The sequence below is a fragment of the Fringilla coelebs genome (genome assembly GCF_963513975.1).
Source record: "Fringilla coelebs genome assembly, chromosome: 12".
Classification (NCBI taxonomy): Eukaryota; Metazoa; Chordata; class Aves; order Passeriformes; family Fringillidae; genus Fringilla; species Fringilla coelebs.
Window position 1 is genome coordinate 17818917 of NC_140038.1, and position 23556 is coordinate 17842472.

Here is a 23556-nt window from a genome sequence, read left to right on the forward strand (position 1 = left end):
TCTGTCACTCAGAAATAAAAAAATAAATAAATAAAACTTTAAAAGAGTTCATTAGGACTGCAGAAAGGAAGAAGAGTCAGATATAAGGCAGCAATTATAATTTGGTTTTAACATGTTTTTTTCATTTTTTGCTGACTCCTCAGCTACATTGTTTAGTAGAAGGATGGCTACAATATACTTCTACATTAAAGCCTGTTAAATAGGGAAGAAGCTGAGACATTCAGCTGGGATATTGTTTGCTAGCTCAATTAGTATCCCAAGAATTTGAAAGTACAATAAATGTATCTGAAGATCATATCTAAACATACTTACCAAAAAGTACCCACCTCTCTCAGCAGTTCACATATTTCTGCCTTCTAACTGGGAGGGGAAAAAAAAAAGAAAAAAGAAAAAAAAGGCAGTTCGATGTGTAGGTTAAGATTGGCGTGTGGCAAGGTTTGTGTGAGATACAAAGAAATCTGTATTTCACTCAACAATTTCATTGCTTAAACATATAGTTTAGAAGCATCTTTTCCTTAAACATGTGGTTCAATAACATTTTCTTCAAAGGAACAACTCAGTGTGTTAAAAGATTTAAGAACAAAGAATGTGCTGCAAAATGCAAATTCCTCCAGTGTAACACTGTGTATGCAATTATGTATGTAGGCAGATAGATATAATTTGAGAGTTATTAACTTTCAACATCAATGATGTACCCTGAATCAATACAATGTAACTACCTATTAAAATATAAACCAGGTGTGTTCCCAGGCAAATACACTCTCAGAAGCTTCTCTAGATTTTTTTTCTTTTTCTTTAAAGATTACAGCTCTACTGTGGACAAGAAGCTCAAGAGATTGGCGCTGGTCCTAAAGATGGAGATTGCTTTGCTTTTTGCTGATGGTTCTAGAATGTTTCATTTCCTCCACGTTTAGGGAGAAAAACAAAATTAAAATAATAAATAATATTGAAATGGTGTGAAGGGGATGAATCGCCTCACAAACATCCGTACATTTATACACCTCCGGATGCATAGGAAAGAGAAAGTTCCCTATTTCCATATTTCCTTTGGCTGAAGGGAGGGAATGAAGGGAGCAGAAATCATTTTAAGCTTTGCCCTCCCGGCGGATCGACCCCTCTGGCAAATCCCTTTCTCCCGGCCGCCCTCCCTCGCTCCCCCGAGCACACAGCCCGGCGCAGTTAACCTTGGAGCGGCGCCGGGCAGGGAAGGGTTAATGAAACCCAGCTCTTTACGACCTCCAGGGTCAGACTCTTCCTATCTGCAATCTAAGGAATTAGGTAAGGAGGTTATAAGATTATAGTGAAAGGAGTTATAGGCCCTCGTAGCCTCACACCTGAACATATTGGGCTAATCCACTGGGATTCTTAAAAATCGCTTCAGCTATGGAAAACTGTTAATTAGGCTGGGTCTGTCCCGAGGTTTCCTGTTGCATTAGAGATCCAGCCGAGCTGCCTGCGCTCCATAGGCTCGCTTGAAACGCTCTTAGTGCGCCTAACTTTCTGTCCCTTCTCCTCAGCTGAAATCAGCATCAGCCTCTGGTTTCGGGGTTAAAAAAAAGCAAAGCTGGGGCAAAATTCAGTCCGAGAGATGAACTAAAGTCAACCCCCTCCGGTCCCTGAGCCCTGGGTGCCCGGCAGGCTATTTGCAGCTGTTTCTAACTTCAGTGTTTGTTTACAGTAGCAAAATTAGCACTTGGAGGAGAAGTGAAAAGCTGTTTTCGCATCAGTTTTACTCCTCGGTTCCTAGCTTGAGATGCCTTTCCTCCCTCCCAGCAATCAGCATCATTTAAAGTGCGGTACAAACTTTCTCTCGCTGCTGTGACTTAGTTCTCTGCAGTCGCATCCTAGTTTCTGCTCAAGAAAAACACGCGGAGAGAAGGTAGCATGTGAACACGGGCCAAACATCACGGATTCGAGGCAAAAAAATAATCATCGTAATCCCGAGCATCCCCACAGAACGTATTTCAATGTCGCATGGCAGAGCCCTGCCCTAGTCCCAGCTTTCTGCCCTTTGGCACTCAGATATTTGCTTGTCTCCAGCAAAGTTTTCTTTAATCCGCCGAGACACCCCAGGGCTGTACCTGAGCCACGGCTAAATTGCTCCCTACAGCCGATAAAATCCTGCAGCAGCAACTCCCCAACTTCAATACTTAAAGCGAGGGCTGGTTTTAGCCATTTTGTCATTTGCAGAAATGCTGAATTTTTTTATTTTTTTTAAATTTTTTTCTATGCCACTTGTGGTCACCCTCGAATGGCAGTAATCTGCAGATTACATATTACGAGCCTTGTCATTACGTGGATAAAATGAGGTGGTTAAACGCTAAAATCCATTTTACTCACCACACTTGCTTGTGGGGAGGGAGGGGGGCGGGAAGGAGAGGGGAGGACAAACTTGTAGGAGAAGGATTTAGACCCCTCGGATGGGAGCTGGATGTGCTGTCAGAGCCCTCTCTGCCTGGTGGCTACACGGGCTGGGGACCCCTCAACTTCGCCTCCAAGGCAGGCGCCCGATCACTCCAGCCCTCTCCCTCGCTCCTGAGCCTTTTGTCCCCATTTTCGTGGTATCTCAGCTTTGCTCCACAGAGGCGACTTTTCTCTGCCTCTCCTGGATTTGCTCTGTAGCATTTCTGGGCTCCTACTCTCCAGCTCTCCCCCCGTTTGCCTCTTTCATCTGTGTCCCTGATCCCTCTCCAGCTGATGTGATTCTTTAGAAATGTGGGTCTTATCCCGTCCCTACCTTTGCCGGCTCTGATTAGATATTATTTTTTCATTGGCTCTGCTACAATGGGTTCCTCCCTTTAATCTCTCGGTATATTTTCCCCCTCCCGGTATAACCAAATCCATGAAATTCACAGCCTCTCTCTTTGACACGACTGGTTCGTCTAATCACTCCATATCGATTTCCCTAACTCTTTTCATCCAGCTGAAGACACATTTTAAAACACTCCAAGCCAGAGTGTGCTCTTTGCTTTATACACACTAATAAAATGATTTACCCTTCTCTCTCTGCTCTCCTCACAGGAGAAAATCGTTCAAGTCGCGGCTATTTGTGTGTGATCAGTAAATATTTAGTGTGGCGACATCCTCAGCTCCTCTCCTGATCAATACGCAACCCAACAGGAGGTGGACTATTGTCCGGGTAGTGACTTGCTGAGATCTCCTTTAGATGAATTCTTTGCCCCCCATACTGTCTGTTATGATTTATCCTCGAAGGTGACCAATAAAGAAAAACCGAGTCCTTAAAAACGTCTGTTTCTAACCTGTTTACCGTGCCATTAAAGCACCTAAGCGAGGAATGGCTTATTCATCCCCGTCTCCCACATCCCTGGCATGGGCTGACGCACGCAGGGCGCTGCTGGAAAATGGGGATCCGAGCGGGCAGCCCCCGCAGCGCTGCTCTGCACCCCTGAACCCCCGGATCCCCTGTTCCCCTGCAGTGAAACCCCGGCCGCTCTCTGCGCTGCGGTGTCACGGCTCTGAAAGGGCGATTCCCCGCTCGCAGCCACCCTGCAGCACCCTCGGGCACAGCCCAGCCTCAGCCGGTGCCCCCGGTGTGCCCAGGGATGGAGGGTGCCCCAGCAACTTCCAGCCTGCCTCCCGCCTCCTCCTCATCGCATCCCGCGGCTCTGCCTGCCCCAGCACCAGGCTGAGGCAGGGCTGCTGGGGGCTCAGTGGTTTGTTTGTTTGTTTGACTGGGCTTTTTTTTGGTTTGGGGTGGTTTTTTTGAACGACAGGGAAAAGCTGCAGTGAAGGAAAATAATAATAATAATAATGGAAATGGAGAAGAGCTTTAAAGCCCGTTTCCTGTGGTTAACCATAACGAGAGCTTTCCCAGAGTGATAAAATGGGCAGCGAGAGAAGTTCGCGTGTGTGTGTGTGTGTGCTTTATCCTGATCTGCTCCTTCACTCCTGGCAAAGCCAATGCCTCCCCTTGCAATCACCCCAGGAGTGTGCTGTGCCCCCGAGATGTCCGAGGGAGCAGTGCCTGCTGCGTGGGTGCCTGCACACAATGGCCACCCAGTGATACCTGCATCGTCCCTGCGTGCTCGCTCGCATCGTGCCCCGCAGCCCACAGAGGTGCCCAGATATTTATTTGATCCCCGTGCGTGTGCGTTTCCACCTCAGCTCTAGGTCGAAGGCGTTTATCTCTGCAAATGGACTGGCGCTGCATAAATCCAGGGCTGTGTATTACAGATGTGCGACTGTTATTCAAATGTAAAACCAGCTACATCCACCTGTTAACTTTGTTTAGAAACCACTTTCACTAATGGCTTTTCTCTAACTTATTCAGCCCGTTACTCGAGTATAGGAGGCAATGGAGGGGAAAAATCCATATGAAACCCTGCTCACAGCCTCTCTTCCAGAGGACACTTTCCACACCTTGCCTAGACAGGGCTCCTATAGGGCGCTTATCTCTCGAATATATCTTTATACTAATGCATACTTAATTGGTCTGTCTTGACTGTCCATATAAAACAATTTAATTAGGGTGCTTTCTGCTTTGGAAAGAAAGAAAAAAAAATCTGCCCAGCATTTATTGTATTTAGCACCAATACAGGCAGAAAATGTTGCACAAGTTTTTGGTTGAAAGAGCACCTATGTGTCCATTGAAGGGCGTTGATCCGAAAAGACAGAGAGGACAAGTAAAATCGATTTGAAGCAACCCTCTCTGTCCCTTTCACACCATTCAGACACTCCATTCCTTCTAAGACAAAGACCCAGCGCCTTGGGAATGCTGGCAAGGCGGGGGGGGAGGGGGGGGGGAAGGAGGAAAAAAGGAAAAAAAGAGGGGGAAAAAAAAAAAAAGGAAAAAAAGCTTCAATCCCCCCAAGCGAAAGGGAGAGCTCTGAAATTCCTTCATATTGCTGTTATTTACCCCCGAAGATATGTTCAACTCCAGGATTTTCTTCAATTCGGCGTCTAACACTGCTGCTGCGAGGAATGTCCCTGGAAGGGGAGGAGGTAATTATGGCTATTAGTGCTGCGAGCCCAGCCGCAACCTTGGTCACTCGCAGGCTTTTAGGGTTAAAATAGCCCTCACCTCTGACCCCTGCGGAGCAAAGTTGTAGCTATTGCCACAAGTTGGGCCAAAGTTTTCAAATCCAGGGCTGGGCAACACCGGAGGGGGCAAACTTCTCCCTGGAATTATTTTTGGTTGGGATTTAAATCATCTTTAGTCTATTTAATTGCCTTTCCCTCCTCCTTTGGCCAAATAATCCCTTTCGGAGAGGTGGGGGGGATTTCAAAACGCCCTGCTCTCACTACCTTTCCCACTGCTCTTTCCATTTAGGTTTAATTTGGCAGATTGTTTTCAAGCATGAAAATGGTTATCATCAAACTGAATTACTGGGTCAGCCTTTCATCCAGAGATCTCAAGAATAAAAGGGGGGTCGGGGGGGGGGGGGGGTGTCGGGCAGGGGTGTCCCCCCTTTAGGCTTTCCCCGCCATGACCCGTTCAGCTTTACAAGAAAAAAAAAATAATAAAAAGAAGCATTTGGAAAAATGAAGGAAGGACAAAAAGCTTGGATTTGTCTCCTGTGCTTTCTGCACACCTTCACGATCCACCTCTGCAAGGAGGGATTTTGGAAGGGGGGGCGGGGGGGTGCTCAAATTGGGGAGGGGAGGGAGCCCACAGATGCAAGCACCCCTCTGGCAATAATAAAAATTCATTCAAGTGGGCTATGTCTCCATCTTCCATGTACTGATTAGACTTAACAAGAGTGGAAACTTGTGTAGACCATATTTATGGTATTAACAAGCAGTTAAAAGATTTATCCTTCTTCTGATCAATATTGTTCGTGGCCGGTCCTTCCCCCCCACCCCCCGGGCCCTCCCCGAAGGCTGCAATGACAATCGCCTTCATACTTTTTCATCACCGATCGAGGTGGCAAAACCCTTTTGTAATTTTCATTAGCCCAGTAAGCATGCAATTAACATGCAGCACTGTGGTTAACTTAATTCCTGTTTTAAGGCAAGGACAAGCAAGAAATGGAAGAGCGTTTGTTCCATTTGTCAAGTATGACACACTCCCTACCCTAACAGTTTCTTAAAATAAAAGCTCGGCTCCCCACCACCACGACCACCACCCCTCTTTCCAGAAACCCCCCACACTGATACACACACACACACAAAAAGGAGCAGGAATCCATTAGTTGGAGAGTATTCTCCTGCCAAAGGCGGTATAATGTATTCCAAATTTTCCCAAGCCCTCACTGTACCGGGGTCCCGTTCCCCCCACTCCCCCCTCCCATCCCGGGGAAGGGGGCTGACTCGCTGATATTTCTCGTGGGTGAAAGATTCAGCCTTTTCCTAAGCGTATTTTTTTTTTTAATTTAAATAAAATAAAACTAAACGTGCTTCCCATGACTAAAAGTTGCCATGTTTGTGAAGGGGGTGGGGAAAAATGTCTCCAAGGGTTTCAATTAGCAACAAATGATTATTGCAACGGATTTTTGGTAATGAAAAAATGTGGAGTACCTCTTTCGAGCTGGGATCTCAGGGGCAGTGAGAGAGAGAGAGAGAGGGGGAGAGGGAGAGAAGGAGAGAGAGAGAAAGAGATTGCTGATTAGCTCGGATTCTTTCCCAACTTGCTTTAGCGTGTGCTTGCGTTCCCTGCCGACCCTACACAGGACACTATATATTTTTTCCCCTTCGGTGCATGTGTTGATAGTCCAGCCTGTAGTTGTTTGCGGTTGGCTTTTTTTTTCCCTTTTCGTTTTTTTTTTTTTTTTTCCTGACGGGGAGGGGGGAGGTGGGAAAGAGGGGGAGGGGGGGCTGAAATCCGTCGCATCCATCCTACCCCCACAGTCATTAACTTAGGAGATTTCCCTCTCTTATTTTTTTTTCTCCCCAATTGGAAGGGTGGGTTGTGAATATTTTTCCCCTTTTTTTTTTCTTCTTTTTTTTTCTTCTTTTTTTTTTTTTTTTAAGTCTCGCCTTTCCAGCTCCAAACAAGGTGTAGCGAGACGCTCTTCCTTCTAAGGAATGAAATGAGACAAGGATCACTCAAAGACATCTCCTACCTTGGGCTTGGGGATTTTTTCTTAAAGGCAAGGCGCACATTCCTAAGCAGCTGTGTACAAAGCCCCCCCTGAAATCTTGTCTGTGTAAAGTTAGAGTGTGTTCAGGGTGTTTTTTTTTTTTCCTCTCTCTCCCAAGGCTGATCGCTAATAATACATCGAAAGCACTTCCCTTTAGGTTGTGGGAAATCTATTCCCTTCACCTTGCTTCCTTTTTTTCCCCCCCTGAAGGCTGTAACTTTACTTTTTTTTTTCTCTCTCTCTCTTTTTTTTTTTTTTTTTAATCAGTTTGCACAATCGCTTAGATAAACACCAAGAAGGAGACTTCTCTTTAATTACCCAACGCACATCTTTCTGGGGGGCAAACAGCGGTCTGATTTTTTTTTTTTATTTGTTTGCTTCACCTGCCAAACTAAAGGAGAGGTAGAAAAAGGAAGATGCAAGCGATTTGGGACCTTGAACAAGGCAAATATGGTTTTGGTATGTTTACTTATAGTTTTTTTTCTTCTTCTTTGACACTTTTTTCGGGCAATGTGTTGTGATTCTTGTGTTTCTCTTTTAAGGAAAACAAAAAATCCAAAAAAGCAAATGTTAGCTAACGTGCGTCTTAAACGATCGTTTCTAAGGTTACGTGGGTTGCTCTAAGGAGGGGAAGAGGGGAGGGGGGCAGACCCAAGTATGTGTAATTGCAGCACCATCAGTTAGCACGTCCTTTAGCTAAATAAAGCAAAGCAGCAAACAAACAAACAAGCGATCAAACCCAAGGAGCGGAGCCGCTTTCCAGGTCCGAGGCAAAGCGCCTCCGATCCTTTCCCCGGGAGCAGCGCCCGGGAGCTGCCGCCCCTGCCCGGCGCCGGGGCTGCTCGGGCGGAGCGCGGACCGACCTGCTCCGGAGGGTGGGAGGGCAGGACGAGGCTCTTAACTTAAGTGATAGGTATTAAACTGCCCGCGATCGCGTCGCTGTGTGCAGCTGGCAGCGTTTATTTGGGGTGGGGGGAAGGAAAAAAAAAAAAAAGAAAGAAGAAAAAAAAGGTCGGTGGGGAAGGTAGAGCGCCGAGATCCCCTCTCCCCCTCCGGTCGCTTCCCTGGCTAAGCAAGTACAATGGAAAGAAGCTGGAATATACTCACCATCCGAAGGTGTGGTTGGCAGTTCGGCTGAGGCTTTAAGGCAATTATTTATCCTTTTTTTTTTTTTTTTAAGTACTATTGCAAAAGACGTAGATCTGACTTTAAGCAGCAGAAGTGTTTTGCTCTGAGAACAGCAAGCGAGGCTCGGATCCTCGTTAAAAAAAAAAAATCACAAAACAGGATCTTCCCCCCCCCCAATCCCTCACCACTATCCCTTAAAAATACCTATTCGGCACAGCTCTCGCAGAAACCCTGATGCAGAAATCTTATAGTCCGGTCTAGGAGTGCCCAAGCCAATTAATTTTAAATCCTTAGGAATTAATCAGATTAAAATGTACAGAAGTTTCATTCTCGTATGCATACGTGAGCCAAAAGTCGTTTCCCTTTAAGAGATCCTTTTCTTTTAAAGTTGAATTTTAGGCAGATAAGAGACTTACACTAGGGGGCAGCCAGATACTGTACTTGCTCCAATCTTAAGCAATTTTTTTTCCTCTCTCACAGCATATGCTCTGATTTAGCACTGTAAATTTTTCAGAGGACCCAACTCTGACAGCCCCTGGTGATTTTCAAAGTACCACAAGCCAGTGGTTAAAAATTGCATTGACTTGGAAGTTCAGAGGCACACAATAGGAGCCACTTTCCCTATTCATGGAACTTCAGTGTGGTGGAAGAGAAAAACACACACATACTACATTGAGGGAGAAGAGGAATTCATTGAATTCTGTTAGACGTAACTGCTTTCCACTGAGTTCAGAGCGAAACTCGGTATTTGTTCGATGCTGTATTCATATTGCGATTTAATCTAGAAAGAATTAGAGGACTGTTAGGCAGCTTTCTGCCAGGAAAGCAGCTTCCCCCTCCTTCCTCCTCTCTTTTTGAAACCTAAAGATTTACACCGGCTCTATACCCAACTCAATTTTAGCAAAATAAATCCTTCCGCTCCCTCTCATTAAAATAAATTTACATCTGCAGTAAAATGGCAGGAGGGATGCGTTTGTTTATTTGGAAAACCAACACGGTCTCACTTTTAAACCAGAGCATTTCTATTGTCATTAGCCTCGGAGAAGGACAGTGGAGAATCTCCCCCTTCCTTGCGAAGCGCTCAGGTTTCGAGGATTATTTAGCGAAATTAGCTGCAGTTCATTTTTACATTCATCTCTTCTGTCTCAACCCACTCGCAGGGGTGTTTTCAAATAAATAGCAAAGCATCTAATGGTGCTAATAGATAGTTATATCGCTGCATCCCTCGAAGAGCAAATAGTTAATCTGGGGCATTCTTCATTAATGCTTGAGCAATCAGAGTATACGGCGGCTTTTAAGCGTATATCAATGGTTTTTCATTTTTACGATCATGCGTTCAAACTATTAATATTGTGCGTCCTGTTAAAACCGCTTTCTCTTCTGATTTCTGCATTTGTTAGGACGGCGTTTATGTTTTTTCATATGGTGAATTAATCCTGTTTACTTTGTCAGATTCGAGACAGGAAAGGTTGGTGTTGGGTTGTGGTTTGGGTTTTGGCTTTTATTTTTTTCCTCAGGAAATCCAACATCAGCAACAGTCTGTGGCTATTCTGCATTTTGAACCCCCACCTTCTCCTACCCTCCCCGAAAGGTCACCTCCTCAGCTCTGGCTTGTTTGGAAATCATAAGCCAGTTCCCCACATTTTAACCAGGAAAGATCCCTTCCCCACTTTCTGTCTTCCCAGTCCCTCCTGGCCACTGTTTCGGGTAAAGGTTATTTTTTTGCTCCGTGAGGATCAATGGGAACGCTGCAGCCTTGTCTTTGAAATTGAGTCGCAGAAACCTCTTCGCCCGTGGGGTCTGAACACACGAGGTTTCCCGGCAGGACACTCTCAAGTCGAGGTGCTTTTTACAACTTTCCAACCATCTCCGCACCTGCGGCTTTAGCCACACGTATTATTTGTGCGGCAGAAGTGTGTGGGCATGTGGCAACATGAAAAAGTGTGTGTGAGGAGGTGAGGGGCAATTAATCCCTTTACAGAGTTGTGCCCAGGTCTGCGTCCCCGCGGCCGTGCTCGGTGACCGGCCGGGATGTGAGCGCTCACAGACGCGTGTTCGCAGAGGAGGAATGGTCCGGCCGGGCATTTATCTGTCTATGTTAACATGTTTTCTATTTTATCTCTCCGTCCCTTCGCTTGTTCGAGTGTCTTTTGGCCATTTTCACCGGGAGACGGACTCGAGTCCCCGCTCCGCTGGCCGGTAGCTCCATTCAGCGGGAAATAAACACGTCCCCGTGCTTAGCTCGGTTACCTGCTCGTGGTACAGAACGGAGGTCGCGTTACAGCGTCGGGGTACGCGCTGTCACGAAACCCCCGAACCCGCAAAACCCCGAAATAAAGTTAAAGGGGTTGAGGCGAGCCACGCCGTGGCGATGCCGTGCGAAAGGCACGGCTGTCACGCTCTGCGGAGCGCCGTGCCGGGCTTCGGAGCTGTCTGCAGCGGAGCCGCGGTCCCCTCGCTTCGGGGCGAGCGGGAACCAGGAGCGCTCGGGCGGAGCGGCGGAGCCCCCGCGCCCCGCCGGGGCCGGGCTGTGCGAGCGGCCGCTCCCGGAGCCCGGAGCGCGGGCGCGCTCAGCTCGGCGCGGCTCAGCGCAGCCCGGCCGGGCTCGGCGCGGCTCCGCGGGCGGCCGGGGCACGGCTCGGGCGGGCGGCGGGACACGGGGCGGCCGCGGCGAGCGCAGGTGCCCGGAGCGGGGCCGGGGGGGGCTCCGCCGTGAGACCCCCGGCGGGCGGCAGCCCGCACTGCGCTCCCCGAGCGCTTTCGGACAACCCGCGGCCGCCCCTTCCCCGCAGCGGCGGCGGCGGCGGCGCCGGGGCTCGGCTTTACTTTATTCCGTGGAGTTTTACCTCGGTTTAGCGCCTGCTTTCCGCTTTGCAACCGGCCGCCCCCTCCGACCCCCGAGGCCGTGCCCCGGCGGGCAGCCCCAGGTGAGGCGGCGGCGGCGCCGCGCTCCGCACGCCGGGCTCGCCCTAACCCCTGGCCCCGGCGGGGCGTGAGGGCGCGGGGCGGCGGGCGCGGGGCGGCGGGCGGCGCTAGGACCGCGCGGGCGGCGGCGGCGGCCATGGCGGGCCGCGCAAGGGCGGCGCGGCCCAATGAGGGCCGGGGGGCGGGGCGCGCGCTCCTGGCCACTCAGGCGCCGGCCCGGTTGCCTTATAAGGCGCGCGGTCGCCATGGCGACGCGCGCTGAGTTGCAGCAGCCGTGTCAAAGTTCACTCTCCCGCCAGCGGGGCGAGCGGCCGGCGGGGAGCGCGCTCGCCGCTCCTCGGCCCACACGCCGCCCGCACCGCCCGCCCGCCCCGCCCCGCGCCGCCCCTCCCCGCCGCCGCCAGGGGAGGGGAGCGGGGGGGAGCCCCTGCTTCTTTTTATTTTGGGGCGGGGGGGGGGGGGGGGGAAAGCGCTGGCGCGCTCTCCCCGTGGTGATTTTTTTCCCCTCCTCCCTCCCTCCCCGGCTGAGGAGCGATGCTGCGCGCTGGGTTATGATCCTTCCCTCTCTCTCTCTCTCTCTCGCTCTCCCTCTCCCTCCTCCTCCTCCTCCTCCTCCTCTCCTCCTCCTCCTCCTCCTCCTCCTCCTCCCGCTCCCCTCTTTTATCATCCTGGCTGGCTGGGCGCTGCTGCGCTGGCGAGTTGACTCCTTCCCTCCCCCCCGCCCCGCGGCCCCCCTCCCCCTGCCCGCGCCGTGAGCACCGGCGGCGCGGAGGCGAGAGCCCACTTGCGAGGCGGCAGAAGCAGCATAAGGCAGCGCGGCGGCGGCGGCAGCGGCGGCGGGAGCGGCGGCGGCGGGAGCGGCGGCAGCGGCACCCGAGCGGCGGCGGGAGCGGGAGCGGCGGCGGGGACGCGGCGCGGCGGGAGCGGCGAACCGGCGGAACGGGGCAGAGCGGAGCAGAGCGGCGGCGCCGGAGAGGAGGAGGAGGAGGAACAAATAAACAATCATAATAATAATTCATAATAATCGTAATCGTAACGATAATAAGAATTTTTTTATAAAACAAAAAAAAAAAAAAGAGAGCGAGGAGGAGGAGGAGGAAAAAAAAAAAGCCAACAGCCCCCCCACACCCCCGAGCCCAAAAGAGGGAGCGAGAGAGAGCAAGAGCGCAGCGGCCGGGCGGAGCGGCGGAGAGGAAGAATTAAAGCGAGCGAAGGAGGGAGGAGAGACAGAGCAGAGAGAGAGGAGGAAAGAGGAGGAGGAGGAAAAAAAAAAGCCCACAAAAACAAAGCGATCGCAGTTGATGTTGCTGCTGCAAGCTGGACTTCCAAAAACTACGGCGAGACCGACCGCTCTCCGCGCCGAGAAGAGTCTCCTCTGCTGTGCGTGTTTTTTTCCGCTGTGTGTGTAATCTTTAACCTTTTATTCATTCTTATTTTGATGGCTTTCCTGAATGGCTGACTGCGAGCTTCCCTGGACCTGGCCCCCAGACACCCGCCTCTCCTCCTTCAACTACTCTGCTGCAGATCAGCTCTAAGAGAGAGAGAGGGAGATCTTTGAAGAGATTTTTTTTTTTTTTTCTCCTCTCTCTCTCTCTCTCTCTCTCTCCCCCTCTCTCCCCCACCCCCACCACCCCTTTACTTTGCTCTCCTGGAGCCCAGACAATCGACTCGCACCTCGCCCCCCCGCACACACACCTCCATCGCCCCGTGCTTCTGCACCTTCGCCGGTACCGGGAGTTTCCCCCCACCCCGACCCTCCTGAAAAAAAAAAAAAAAAAAAAAAGGCAAAACAACAAAAGAGAGAGAGGGAAAGAGAGAGAGAGAGAGAGAGGGGAGGACAAAAAAATAAAAAGACTGCTGCAAAGCTGATCTGAAAAGCAAAGCAAACAAACTTTGAAAATAAAGGGGGAACAGGAAGTTTGGCAACGGTGTCCAATAGATATGGCAATGGTAGTCGGTGCGTGGCGAGACCCCCAGGACGATGTGCCCGGAGCTCAGGGAACGCAGCCTTCGCAAGCCCCGCCGGTGCAGGGACCCCCGGCCGGGGCCCCGCACACCCCACAGACCCCGGGGCCCGGGGGCCCTCCCAGTACGCCAGCCCAGACCAACCCGCCGAGCCAGCAGAACCAAGGAGACAAGCAGCAGCAGCAGCAGCACATTGAATGTGTGGTTTGTGGGGACAAGTCTAGTGGCAAACATTATGGCCAGTTTACCTGCGAGGGTTGCAAGAGTTTCTTCAAGCGGAGTGTAAGGAGGAATCTCAGCTACACTTGTCGTGCCAACAGGAACTGTCCCATTGACCAGCACCACCGCAATCAGTGTCAGTACTGCCGCCTCAAAAAATGCCTCAAAGTTGGCATGAGACGGGAAGGTATTGGGATTTCATTTGTTTTGCAATTTTTTTTTCACTCGCTGCGTTTTGGGGTTTGTTTGGTTTTCCTTTTTTTATTATTTTTAAATAATATATATAATTGCTCTTAGCATTTTTAACCTTCCTCTCCAAACCCCAAACCCAACCAGAACCTTTCCTCCCCCCCACCCACCCCCCTCGAATAAACCAGCCAGAAACTTTCTCGTAATGAAAGAAAGCGGTGTTGGGGAGGGTGGGCAGGGAGGCAGGGGCTCTCGCATGCTTTCTCCTGCACTCGTAATTGATTTGTGTTTGTTTTGATTTTGCTGATGGAGGTTTATTGAAAGTGGATTTTTAGTTTCACGCTGCTTAGGAGCGAGATGATGATTCTGACGTGTGGTTACTTTTCCTTCGTGTTTCCTCCTGCATGCTCAGCCTTAGCCCCCGTCCCCCGAGCAGCCCTGTGTGTGTGTGTGTCTGTGCGTGTGTGTACACACACACACACGGAGCCTCCCGAGATGCACACACACACATACACATACACACACACACATATATATATCCTCCAGCACCCTGCCTTAGATTGCAATTTTACACAGGCGGTTCAAATTACTATTACAATGGGACTCACCCTACCGAGGCTCTACAGCACTCCACTGTGGATTCCCAGCCGGATTTTTCCTCCTTTAAAAATATATATACATACACACACACATCTCCACGCGTGTGTGTGAGTGTGTGTGTATACACACACTGCCGTGTGCCTGCCTTTCCTGGTTGTTATTACCTCACTTTTCTCTTCTTCCTCTTATTTTCTTGTTCCTCCGGGAGAGGCAGGAGGGGGTAGAAGGGATGGGGTGGGGGGTGTAAGGAGCAGTCCAGAAGTAAGTGTGGGGTGCTCGGATCTCTGCAAGTGGAGTCTTTGTGATATAAAATTAGACGGGAAATGTGAGCCTGCAGTTTTCCAGTGCGTGCTCTGTGTCTGGACGCTGCTATGTAGGTTAAGGGTGAGGGGGCTTGGGACTCGCCGGGCTCCTCTCTTTGTGTTTCTGCAAGAGTAACTAACCTTGGAATACAGGCGATAACAAATATAAATCAAGCATATTTTTAGGCGTTCTCCCTTCTTGTCGTCTCTCTGCCTCTGAGCCCTTTTTCTCTCTCCTTTTTCTCTCGCTGTCACCGTGTAAATTTATTAACAAAATGAAAGGCCCACTTTCCATGGGCAGCGGGGGAAGGTGCCTTTGGATAATGCCCTCAGCCTCACCAGGGGACCTGCCGGGGATGTCGTGGGGTGATTTCGCCTCCTTTGGTATTTTTTACGAGAGGGGGGGATGTATAATACCAGCAGCAACAATGTATTCAGTGGGCGAGAAACGCGTGTGGGACCAGAGCCGGGGATTTCGAACTGAAGTGTTTCTTCCTTCTCCCCTCCTCCCTCCCCATCCCGCTCCCCCAGCCTCAAATCAATGAGCCGGTTTAGGTGTAACGGAGAAAAAACACACAAAGACGTATCCTGCATCTCTTGAAGGAGGGGGTGGCGGTGGAAGGGAGGGGGGGATAACTGGACTGTGGTGTGTTTTGGGAAGTGAGGAGCTGGGCTCCCACAGCAGCCCTGGCCGAGCCCACAGCGTCCCTCAGCTTTTGTTGTTGCTTGACTTGACCCGAGAACTGCGGAGCCTTAGAGCGGGGCTGGGGCCGAACTCCGGCTGGGAAAATGCGCGTTCCCCCCGAAGCCGGCCGGGTGCGGGGTCACACAGGCACGCACAAGCACACAAAGCAGGCTGTATTTGAACCGATGGTCGCAATTCAGATATTAATAGCTGTAGTTTCTTCTTTATTTACTGCAGCGGTCCAGAGGGGCAGAATGCCACCCACACAGCCAACTCATGGTCAGTTCGCCTTGACAAATGGGGACCCTCTCAACTGCCATTCCTACCTATCCGGATATATCTCCCTTCTTCTGAGAGCAGAGCCCTACCCCACCTCCCGCTTTGGCAGTCAGTGCATGCAACCCAACAACATCATGGGCATCGAGAACATTTGTGAACTGGCAGCTAGGATGCTCTTCAGCGCGGTGGAGTGGGCCAGGAATATCCCCTTCTTCCCAGACCTCCAGATCACAGACCAGGTGGCCCTCCTGAGGCTGACCTGGAGCGAGTTATTTGTCCTCAACGCTGCCCAGTGCTCCATGCCCCTCCACGTAGCTCCGCTCCTGGCAGCTGCTGGCCTCCACGCTTCGCCAATGTCTGCTGACCGAGTGGTCGCCTTTATGGACCACATACGAATCTTCCAAGAGCAAGTAGAAAAACTGAAAGCATTGCATGTCGACTCTGCAGAGTATAGCTGTTTAAAGGCCATAGTCCTCTTCACCTCAGGTAGGCGGCATTTCTTTGCTCCTTTTTTTTTTTTTTTTTTTTTTCCTTTCCTCTCCTTCCCCGGGCCCCCCTTGAGAAGTGTTTGCTCTTGCAAAGTGTTATTGCCTGCACCCCATGCCCGCTCCCTGCCCCCCGAGAACCAGCGCGGTCTCTTTTCCTTTTAGGAAGCGGTGCCCTGTGCTCTCCCCTGCAGGGCCTCGGATCCGAGCATCCCATCTTCTAGGGAGTGCGAATCAGAAAAAAAATACAATAAAAATAAAATACACACACCCCATTTTTTTTTTTTTTTTTGAAAGAAAAAAGCAGACGGCCAAAATACACCCCAAGCCTAGCTGAATAATGCTGGGGACTGGGAAAGAAGGGGCCCGGGAAGAGGCACCCATTCGCCACGAGAGACTGCGCTCTTCCCATTGAAAATAATATTTTATTTAACAGTATAGCTCTGGGTTGTTGCATTTAATGACACGCATCCGAACAGCAGCAAAATCTGTTTGATGTTGTTAAATACAAGTCGTCCTATCAGTGAAACCACTTTAAAAAGAGGATCATTTTATGGGCAGCCAGGAAGGGAAAAAAGCCCTGCAGGATTAAAAATTGAATTAAAAAAAAAAAAAAAGTTAAATGCGCAAATCTGAGTTTAAAATATGTTCCCTGCCATCCCATAAAATAAAATAAATCAACTTTGCAAAGAGCTGTCTCTGATTTAAACAGAATGTGGCAGTGAGCAGTTCTGTGTCATTTAAGCTAAGGGGAAAAGTTTGCATTTGTACCCAGCAGGAACTGCATAGTCCAAAGCGAGTAGCGGGTGCGAAAAGATCATTACCATAAGTAGACAGGGATAGTATGGAGAAGTAAGAGGAGGCTGAAGCTGCCGCTCCGCAGTGTAATTCCGGGGTGGCACAAGCATGACTCTCCCGAGGAAAAGACCTCGAGGTGTTTCTTAGATAATCAAAGAGGGGAGGGGGGGGGAAATATGTGTCAACTTTTGCTGCCTAGAAATAGTGCATGAGTTATAAAGCAATAATTGAGTGCGTTGTGAAATCTAATTAGCTTGCACTAGAGTTTAACCTGGGTGAGTAATAATCCTGATATTAACTCTGGAGGCTAAATTTTTTTTTTTTTTCTTCTGAGGGGAAAAAAAAAAAAAATCTGCTCGCTAATTTGTGCAATACGTTATCTCAGATCACTAACTTTGAGGCTGCACCGGCAACCCAGTGTGCTGGAGCCCTGGAAGTTTGGGGATTAAATTTAAAAATACATATATTTCGCCTGTAACTCATTCGGACGCTTGGGAAAGTGGCCACGCGATAAACATATGAATGGAAGCAGGACCTGCAAAATAATTACTCATCAGAGTTTTTTAAAGCCTGATATCAGGAAACAGGAAAAAAATGTAGTTTATGTGGGAAAAGAAGGGCTCACAATCCGTTCCTTGTTGTGTTAAAGGGGGTCTGGGGAACGAAGTCATTTTCTGGACTTTGTCCAGGTTCTGGGTCGTGACCTAAACTTCCTTTTATATATTATTGCTTTACACATAAAAAACTTCTCCTTTTTTTTTCCTCCCCCCCCAATTACTGGTGCTAAATCCTGAGGTGATCAATGAGCAGGGCGCATCTAGCCACAGGGAGACAGGGATCCCGAGTGGGAAGGGGTGTCCGTGGGGTGCTTATTTTATTTTTCTACCGTTTTTCTAGGATGCATTTTCCTCTCCCTCGCTCAGCCGCTCAGCGAGGATCCCACACACGCTCACATCCCTCCCCAGCCCCTGCCCAGCTCACACCCACACCAAGGAGTTTATTTCCAATCCTGCCTTTTCTCCCAAATCACTTTTTTTTTTTACTTTTTTTTTTTTTTTTTTTTTTTTTTTTTAGCCTTCTGAGAAAACAATCGTCCGATCCTGTCGTAACTGTTTAATTTATGACTATTTTCAAAATGGGAGGCCTGGCGTGTAAATTGCCTCCCAACTAGATAAACGTTTCTTGTTATCTGATTCTGGGGAAGACAGCCTCATGCAAAAAAATATAGGGTGATGCTTGCAGCTTCTGCAGCACCCCAATAACCCTCCCTGATGTAAAGCAGACGCACATAGATGCATATAATGTTTGCTGCAGCCTCTTTTAAGAGGGAGGGGGGAAAAATCTGGGTTCTAATGACTCGCAGAATATGCATGTGTTAGCCCTGTGCCTAGGAAAGCCACAGGGAGGTCAGGTCACAACCTGTGCTCTTTCAGCACAGACGTCTCTGATTTAAAGGGAACTTATTGTATTTTAGCGTATCAGGGAAAAAAAAAAAAAAAAAAAGAAAAAAAAAAAAAGAAAAAAAATGTCCAGACCCTATCAGGGAGTTTTCTTCTTGTAAGGGCCTTTAGGTTTAAAAAGAAGAAGAAGAGGAAAAAAAAAAGAGGGGGGAGTGGAGGGGGGGGAAGAAAGAAAGAGAAAAGAAAAGAGGGGGGAAAAGAAACAGCTCAAATGAACAGAGAGATCACAGTTTGCATGGCTGCCTCTGAATAGGCTAAACTGACAAGATCAGTTTTAAAGGGCCACTTAAATCAGTTTCAAAGACTGAAGAAAAACGCGTTGTCTTCTTTGGGGGAGAATCTGTTGCTGGATCCGGGGCGCCATTATCTTTGGCTGGGCCAGTTTTTTATTATTATTATGATTTCTATCACTGTGAGTAGCAGTCCTTCTCATCACAGGGTTAGGCTCCCCCCAGTTATTTTCCAAGAAGGGGGGGTGTGGAGAAATAGTGGCTCCCTTTCCCCCTTTTTGACTCAAGCCTTCCCCGCCCCCCCAGCCTTTCCCCCAAAAACCACAGAGATATGAAATTAGGCTTGGCCAGCACCTCCTTGCCACCCCTCAGGTCTGTCGTGCCATTAGAAATCTCGACCCTGGGAGCTGTGCTCAGTCCTAAAGGAGACCCTCTAGAAGAGAGAGAAATGCAGACACACACACATGCACAGAGAGATTGTCCCTTTTGGTAAAACCCACTTAAACTCTGGGGGGCGAGGTGATGGCGCACGATCGACTCTTAAACCTAGACATTTAAAAAAAAAATCAAATTAAAAATAAAAAAAAAACCACACAAACCACCAAAACCTTTTTAATCTGATGATTGCTTTCTTTTTTTTTTTTTTTCTTTTCTTTCTTTTTTTTTTTTTTTAATACACTTTCTTCTAGATGCCTGTGGTCTCTCTGATGTAGCCCATGTTGAAAGTTTACAGGAGAAGTCACAGTGTGCTTTGGAAGAGTATGTTAGGAGCCAGTATCCCAACCAGCCAACACGATTCGGGAAGCTATTACTACGTCTCCCCTCCCTTCGCACTGTCTCCTCTTCTGTCATAGAGCAATTGTTTTTCGTCCGTTTGGTAGGTAAAACCCCCATAGAAACCCTAATCAGGGATATGTTACTGTCTGGCAGCAGTTTTAACTGGCCTTACATGTCCATTCAATAAAACATCCGAGAGAGAGAGAGAGAGAGAGAAAAAAAGGAAAAAAAAAAAACAAAACAAACAAACACCGAGACAAAAATTAAAAAAAAAAATAAAAATTCAAAATTGAGAAGGGAGATGAGAGTGAAAGGAAAGCAAATGACATTTGGGTTCTGGTTGTTTCTTAAATTTCCTTCTGCTAAGAAAGGATGTAAAAGGATGTTACAAGTTTGCTAAGAGAAGACAGGAAAAAATTAATGGACTGTGAATTAAAAAAAGAGACTGTCAAATGAACTTTTACAGAATGCATTAAAAACTCCCGTGTCGTTCAGAAAAAAACTTGCTACTTATCATTTTTTTTGTAAAAAATAAAAAAGAGGGAAAGAAAAAAAGAAAGAAGAAGAAAAGAAACGATGGTGGGCTTTTTCTTTTTTTCTTTTTTCTTCTTTTTTTTTCTTTTTTTTGGGGTAAACTTTTTAAAAAATCTCGCTTAAAGTGCATTTAAAGGAAATTTGGAGAAAATTAGCAGAACGGAAGAAAGTAAGTCTTTTTTTTCCAAATTATTAATTGTCCTATGTGTCTATGTACCTATAGCTGTTCTTTTTTGTATTTTTCTGGTTTCAAACCAGTTTATTCTGTGGTTCTATAATAATTTTTGATATAACCTTGGCTTCTTTAAAAAAAAAAAAATAAACTGTGTATCCTTAAAATATATGTTCTGAAAGAATTAAAACTGAGTCCACGAAAGTATCATAGGAAGAAAGGAAAAGAGAAAAAAAAAAAAAACCCTCAACAACACAATGATGGAAGCGCACTTAAGGTGGTGACCCAAAATCTAGCTTGAAGCTGAGAGAGCTATAATTATATAGACCCGAATGAACCACACGTGTCATATAACTCCCCCCAAATCTAGGTTTTTTTGATATTTCGGACAGAAAATGAACTGTGGGGATTTATTATAGGTAGAAGGATTTTGTGTCCAAGACACACTACGGTTTTGATTTAAAAGGAAAAAAAAAAAAAAAAACAAAAACCAAGCAAACAAGCAAAGTGAACTTTTGTAATTTGAATTGGGTTCCACATAGTTCATCATGAATTGTTATTAAACTCCTCTATCTGTTTGTATATTTGCAAGCCCTTTGTATTATAATAATTGTTGATATTTTCCCTTTTTAAAAAATACCATTGAAATCAGCATGACAAAATAACACTGTTGGCACTTATAGATAACGTGATTGATTCAGTATCTTAGAGTTTACAGTTTTGTGTTTAAAAAAACTGAAGGTTTTTTTTTTTTTAAGTGCAACATTTCTGTATACTGTAAAAGTTATAATAACTGAACTGTTTGGTCGAGTCTTTGTGTGTTATATTCCAAGGAAAATTGAAAGTATTCAGAAATTAAAATATTATTTGATATCTGAAACTTGTTTGGCTGTCATAAATGTCTTTCAGAAACCACATTACTTCTCTATAGTTTGCAGTCATTTAAGTCCATAGGCGATTGATTTGTTTACTTGTCACAGTAAGTTTGTAGCAGATGTATTGTAGTGTATTTACCTGTTTAATTCCGGGATGGGGGTGGAGGACTTAAGTTCGTGGTTTATCTCTGGTTTTAGGAAGTACTATGCTGAAATGGTAAACCATCAACCCCCATTCATCTAATCCTCCTGTTAATTAAAAATGGATTTTCTGGAAAAAAAAAAAAAAAAAAGGGCCCTTATTTTTGTCACACTTAAGTGCCTGCGTAGGAAAGGTATTGTTGTGAAAAAGTATTAGAAATCTGGAGATCAGTATCTATTTTATGATCAGAATGGGGCGAAAAATCTTTTGTAAATGTCTGACATACGCGCACAAGATCATTCAAGCAAGGTAATAGCAGTATTGTAAATATAGGTCAGTTGTTTGCAATGAGTTTTCTTTAAGTATGTGTGATTTTTTATAATACTCCGTAGTTGCCATCTATCGTTGTCATTGAGAGGTCTTCAAATGGAGTGGCTTTAGCTTCTAGCACTGAGGAGTCGGTTTTTAATGTATATATACTCTCAAGTGGATTTCTTTTTTTTTTATTATTATTATTATTATTATTTTTTTAATTTTTAACCTTAGACTGTGAAAGCGTGACCACAGGTCATCTCTCTCTTTCCCATATGGGCTATCTGTCTGTGTGTATGCTGGCACACAGACTGGCGTGGGCGTCCCTGGATGTCCCCTGTGTGTGGAGGCACAGGGCCCTCTCCTGCAGCCCTGGCACAGGCACTGGGACCTGCCTGGGCGGGTGGCACAGCCCCGGACACACCACTGGGCAATTGAGTGCTATCCCGAGCAGGCAAAAAACAAAAACCACAAAATAACCCGACCCAAACCTGAAGGAAGGCAAGATGATGTGGTTTTTGCAAGGGATTGATACATTATTTCGTGTGTGTGCGTGTCATTTATTTTTTTTTTTCTCTTTTCTTTCTCTCTCCCCCCGCCCGCCCTCCCCTTGGTCTATAGCAGATGCTTTGTATGTGAAAGCTTGCAATTTTGTTCTTGTCTGAGGCTTCCCCCTCTCCCTTTTTACCACACGTAACTACACCATGTTGTGGTTTCACAAAAAGAGAGAGAGGGAGGGAGAGAGATCATTCTGTAAAGTCGATTAAACCCTGATCTTTAGTGTGTTCCAGTTAGACACATCTGTACTGGGGGCTGAGGGGCGTATGACTGTGAATTTGAGCAGAGTTTTACATCTGAATCATGGCTCCTTTTCTATAAATATATAAATATATATAAATATATAAATATACTATTATTGCAGGGGAATTGCTGACCTCTAGATTTAGCTTTTTCTATTGCAAGTGCTATCCATGTGAGTGTGTGTGTGTGAAGTTTTTATGCTTACTAAGAACACAGGATCTTGACTTGTTTGTTTTGTGTTAGTTTATTGTAAACAACCATTTGTTGTAAATTGTTATTGGCATTAAATTATAATTTATGATTTTCAAATCCAAAACATTCTCTGCTTTTTATGTTTTAAAGCCTGTAAGCTATCTCTGTATTTATAAGTTTCTTGCAGCGAGCTTTGGTTCACAGAGAATAATAGTAAACAGAAAATACACCAGGGTTAAATAAAAACACACACACACACACACACACGCACGCACACACACAAGCCCCGTGTATATATGTTTGGAATGCTCAGAGGAGGATTTGTTTAGGGACTTCAGTTAGTTTTAAGTTTATAGCATTTAAAGAAAGTTTTTCTTTTCATGCTGAGTTAGAACAAAAGATCTATCCAAAGATTGAATTGGACAAAAGAGGAGGGTTGGGATGGAGAAGCTTGTTCTATGTTGAATTGAGGAGATCCTTTTTTTTTTTTTTTTTTAAGAAAAGGGAAAAAAAAAAAAAAAGCTGTTAAACATGGCGACTCTTTCCCTCTAAGTGTCTAATTTATTTTTTTTCCTTGCGGTTCCCCCACTTCCCAACCCTCCCTTTTATTATATTTTCTGCTTTAATCTGATCTTAGCTCGCTGTATTCCTTCCCCCTCCCCACCCCTGCCACCGGGACTGGCGGGGAAAGACCCAAAGGCGACCCGGAACGACAGCGAGAGCTGCGGAGCCGCCCGCGGTGCAACCCACAGCTCGGGAAAGGTCTTCTTCACCCCCCCTTCCCCTTCCTCCTCCTCCTCTCCTCTGCTCTCCCCTCCCCGCCGCCGCTCTCCCAAACCTCCCTCGGCCCCGCCGGGGGGGCGGCGGCCCCGCGGGGCGCGGAGGGGGCGCGGGAGGAGGCGGCTCCCCAAGTTCAGACAAAAGCGGGGGCTGGGGCCGGAGGAGGCGCCGGGCGGGCGGTGCCAGCCCGCGCGTGTGAGCGTGTCCGTGTGTCCGTGTGTCCGTGTGTCCGTGTGCGTGAACGCGTGTGCAACGGCGCGTGCGAGCGCGTCCGCGCGCCTATCTCCGTGCGCGGGCGCGGGGCCGTGCGCGGGGCTCTGCCGCGGGGCCGCGCCGCCGGCGGCCGGCCCGGCCCGGTGGGAGGTGGTGGTTTTTATTGGTTTGGTGGTTTGGTGGTTTTTTGTTGTTTTTTTTTTTTGGTCGGGTTTTTTTTTTTTTTTTTTTTGGAGGTTTTTTCGGAGGTTTGGAGGAGGAGCGGGGGGCTGCGCGGCCGCGGGGGCGACGCGTGGGAAAGTCCGCGGCGGCGGGTCCGTGAGCTCAGCCAACATGGCGGCCCCGGCCGGGCCGCTCGCCCCGCGCAGCCGGGGGGGCCCCGCGGCCCCGCTCCGCGCCCGGCGCAGCGCCCGCGGCCCGCCCGAGAGCGGCGGGATCCGCCGGGGCCGGGGC

The 23556-nt window shown here is 47.8% G+C and overlaps 1 protein-coding gene across 3 annotated transcripts; it reads left to right on the forward strand.

Moving 5' to 3' along the window:
• Positions 1 to 6474: 6474 nt before the first annotated feature.
• Positions 6475 to 21953, forward strand: NR2F2 (nuclear receptor subfamily 2 group F member 2). 3 transcript variants are annotated; one of them, XM_084213591.1, is made up of 3 exons: positions 6475 to 7499; positions 15291 to 15818; positions 18995 to 21953. In XM_084213591.1, the coding sequence occupies exons 1-3, from the start codon at positions 7457 to 7459 to the stop codon at positions 19267 to 19269; spliced, it is 846 nt and encodes a 281-aa protein (XP_084069717.1). In that variant the 5' UTR covers positions 6475 to 7456; the 3' UTR covers positions 19270 to 21953. The 3 variants fall into 3 exon arrangements, with proteins under 3 accessions (XP_084069717.1, XP_084069715.1, XP_084069716.1); XM_084213589.1 differs by lacking the exon at positions 6475 to 7499 and adding an exon at positions 11715 to 13464; XM_084213590.1 differs by lacking the exon at positions 6475 to 7499 and adding an exon at positions 11715 to 12473.
• Positions 21954 to 23556: the final 1603 nt, after the last annotated feature.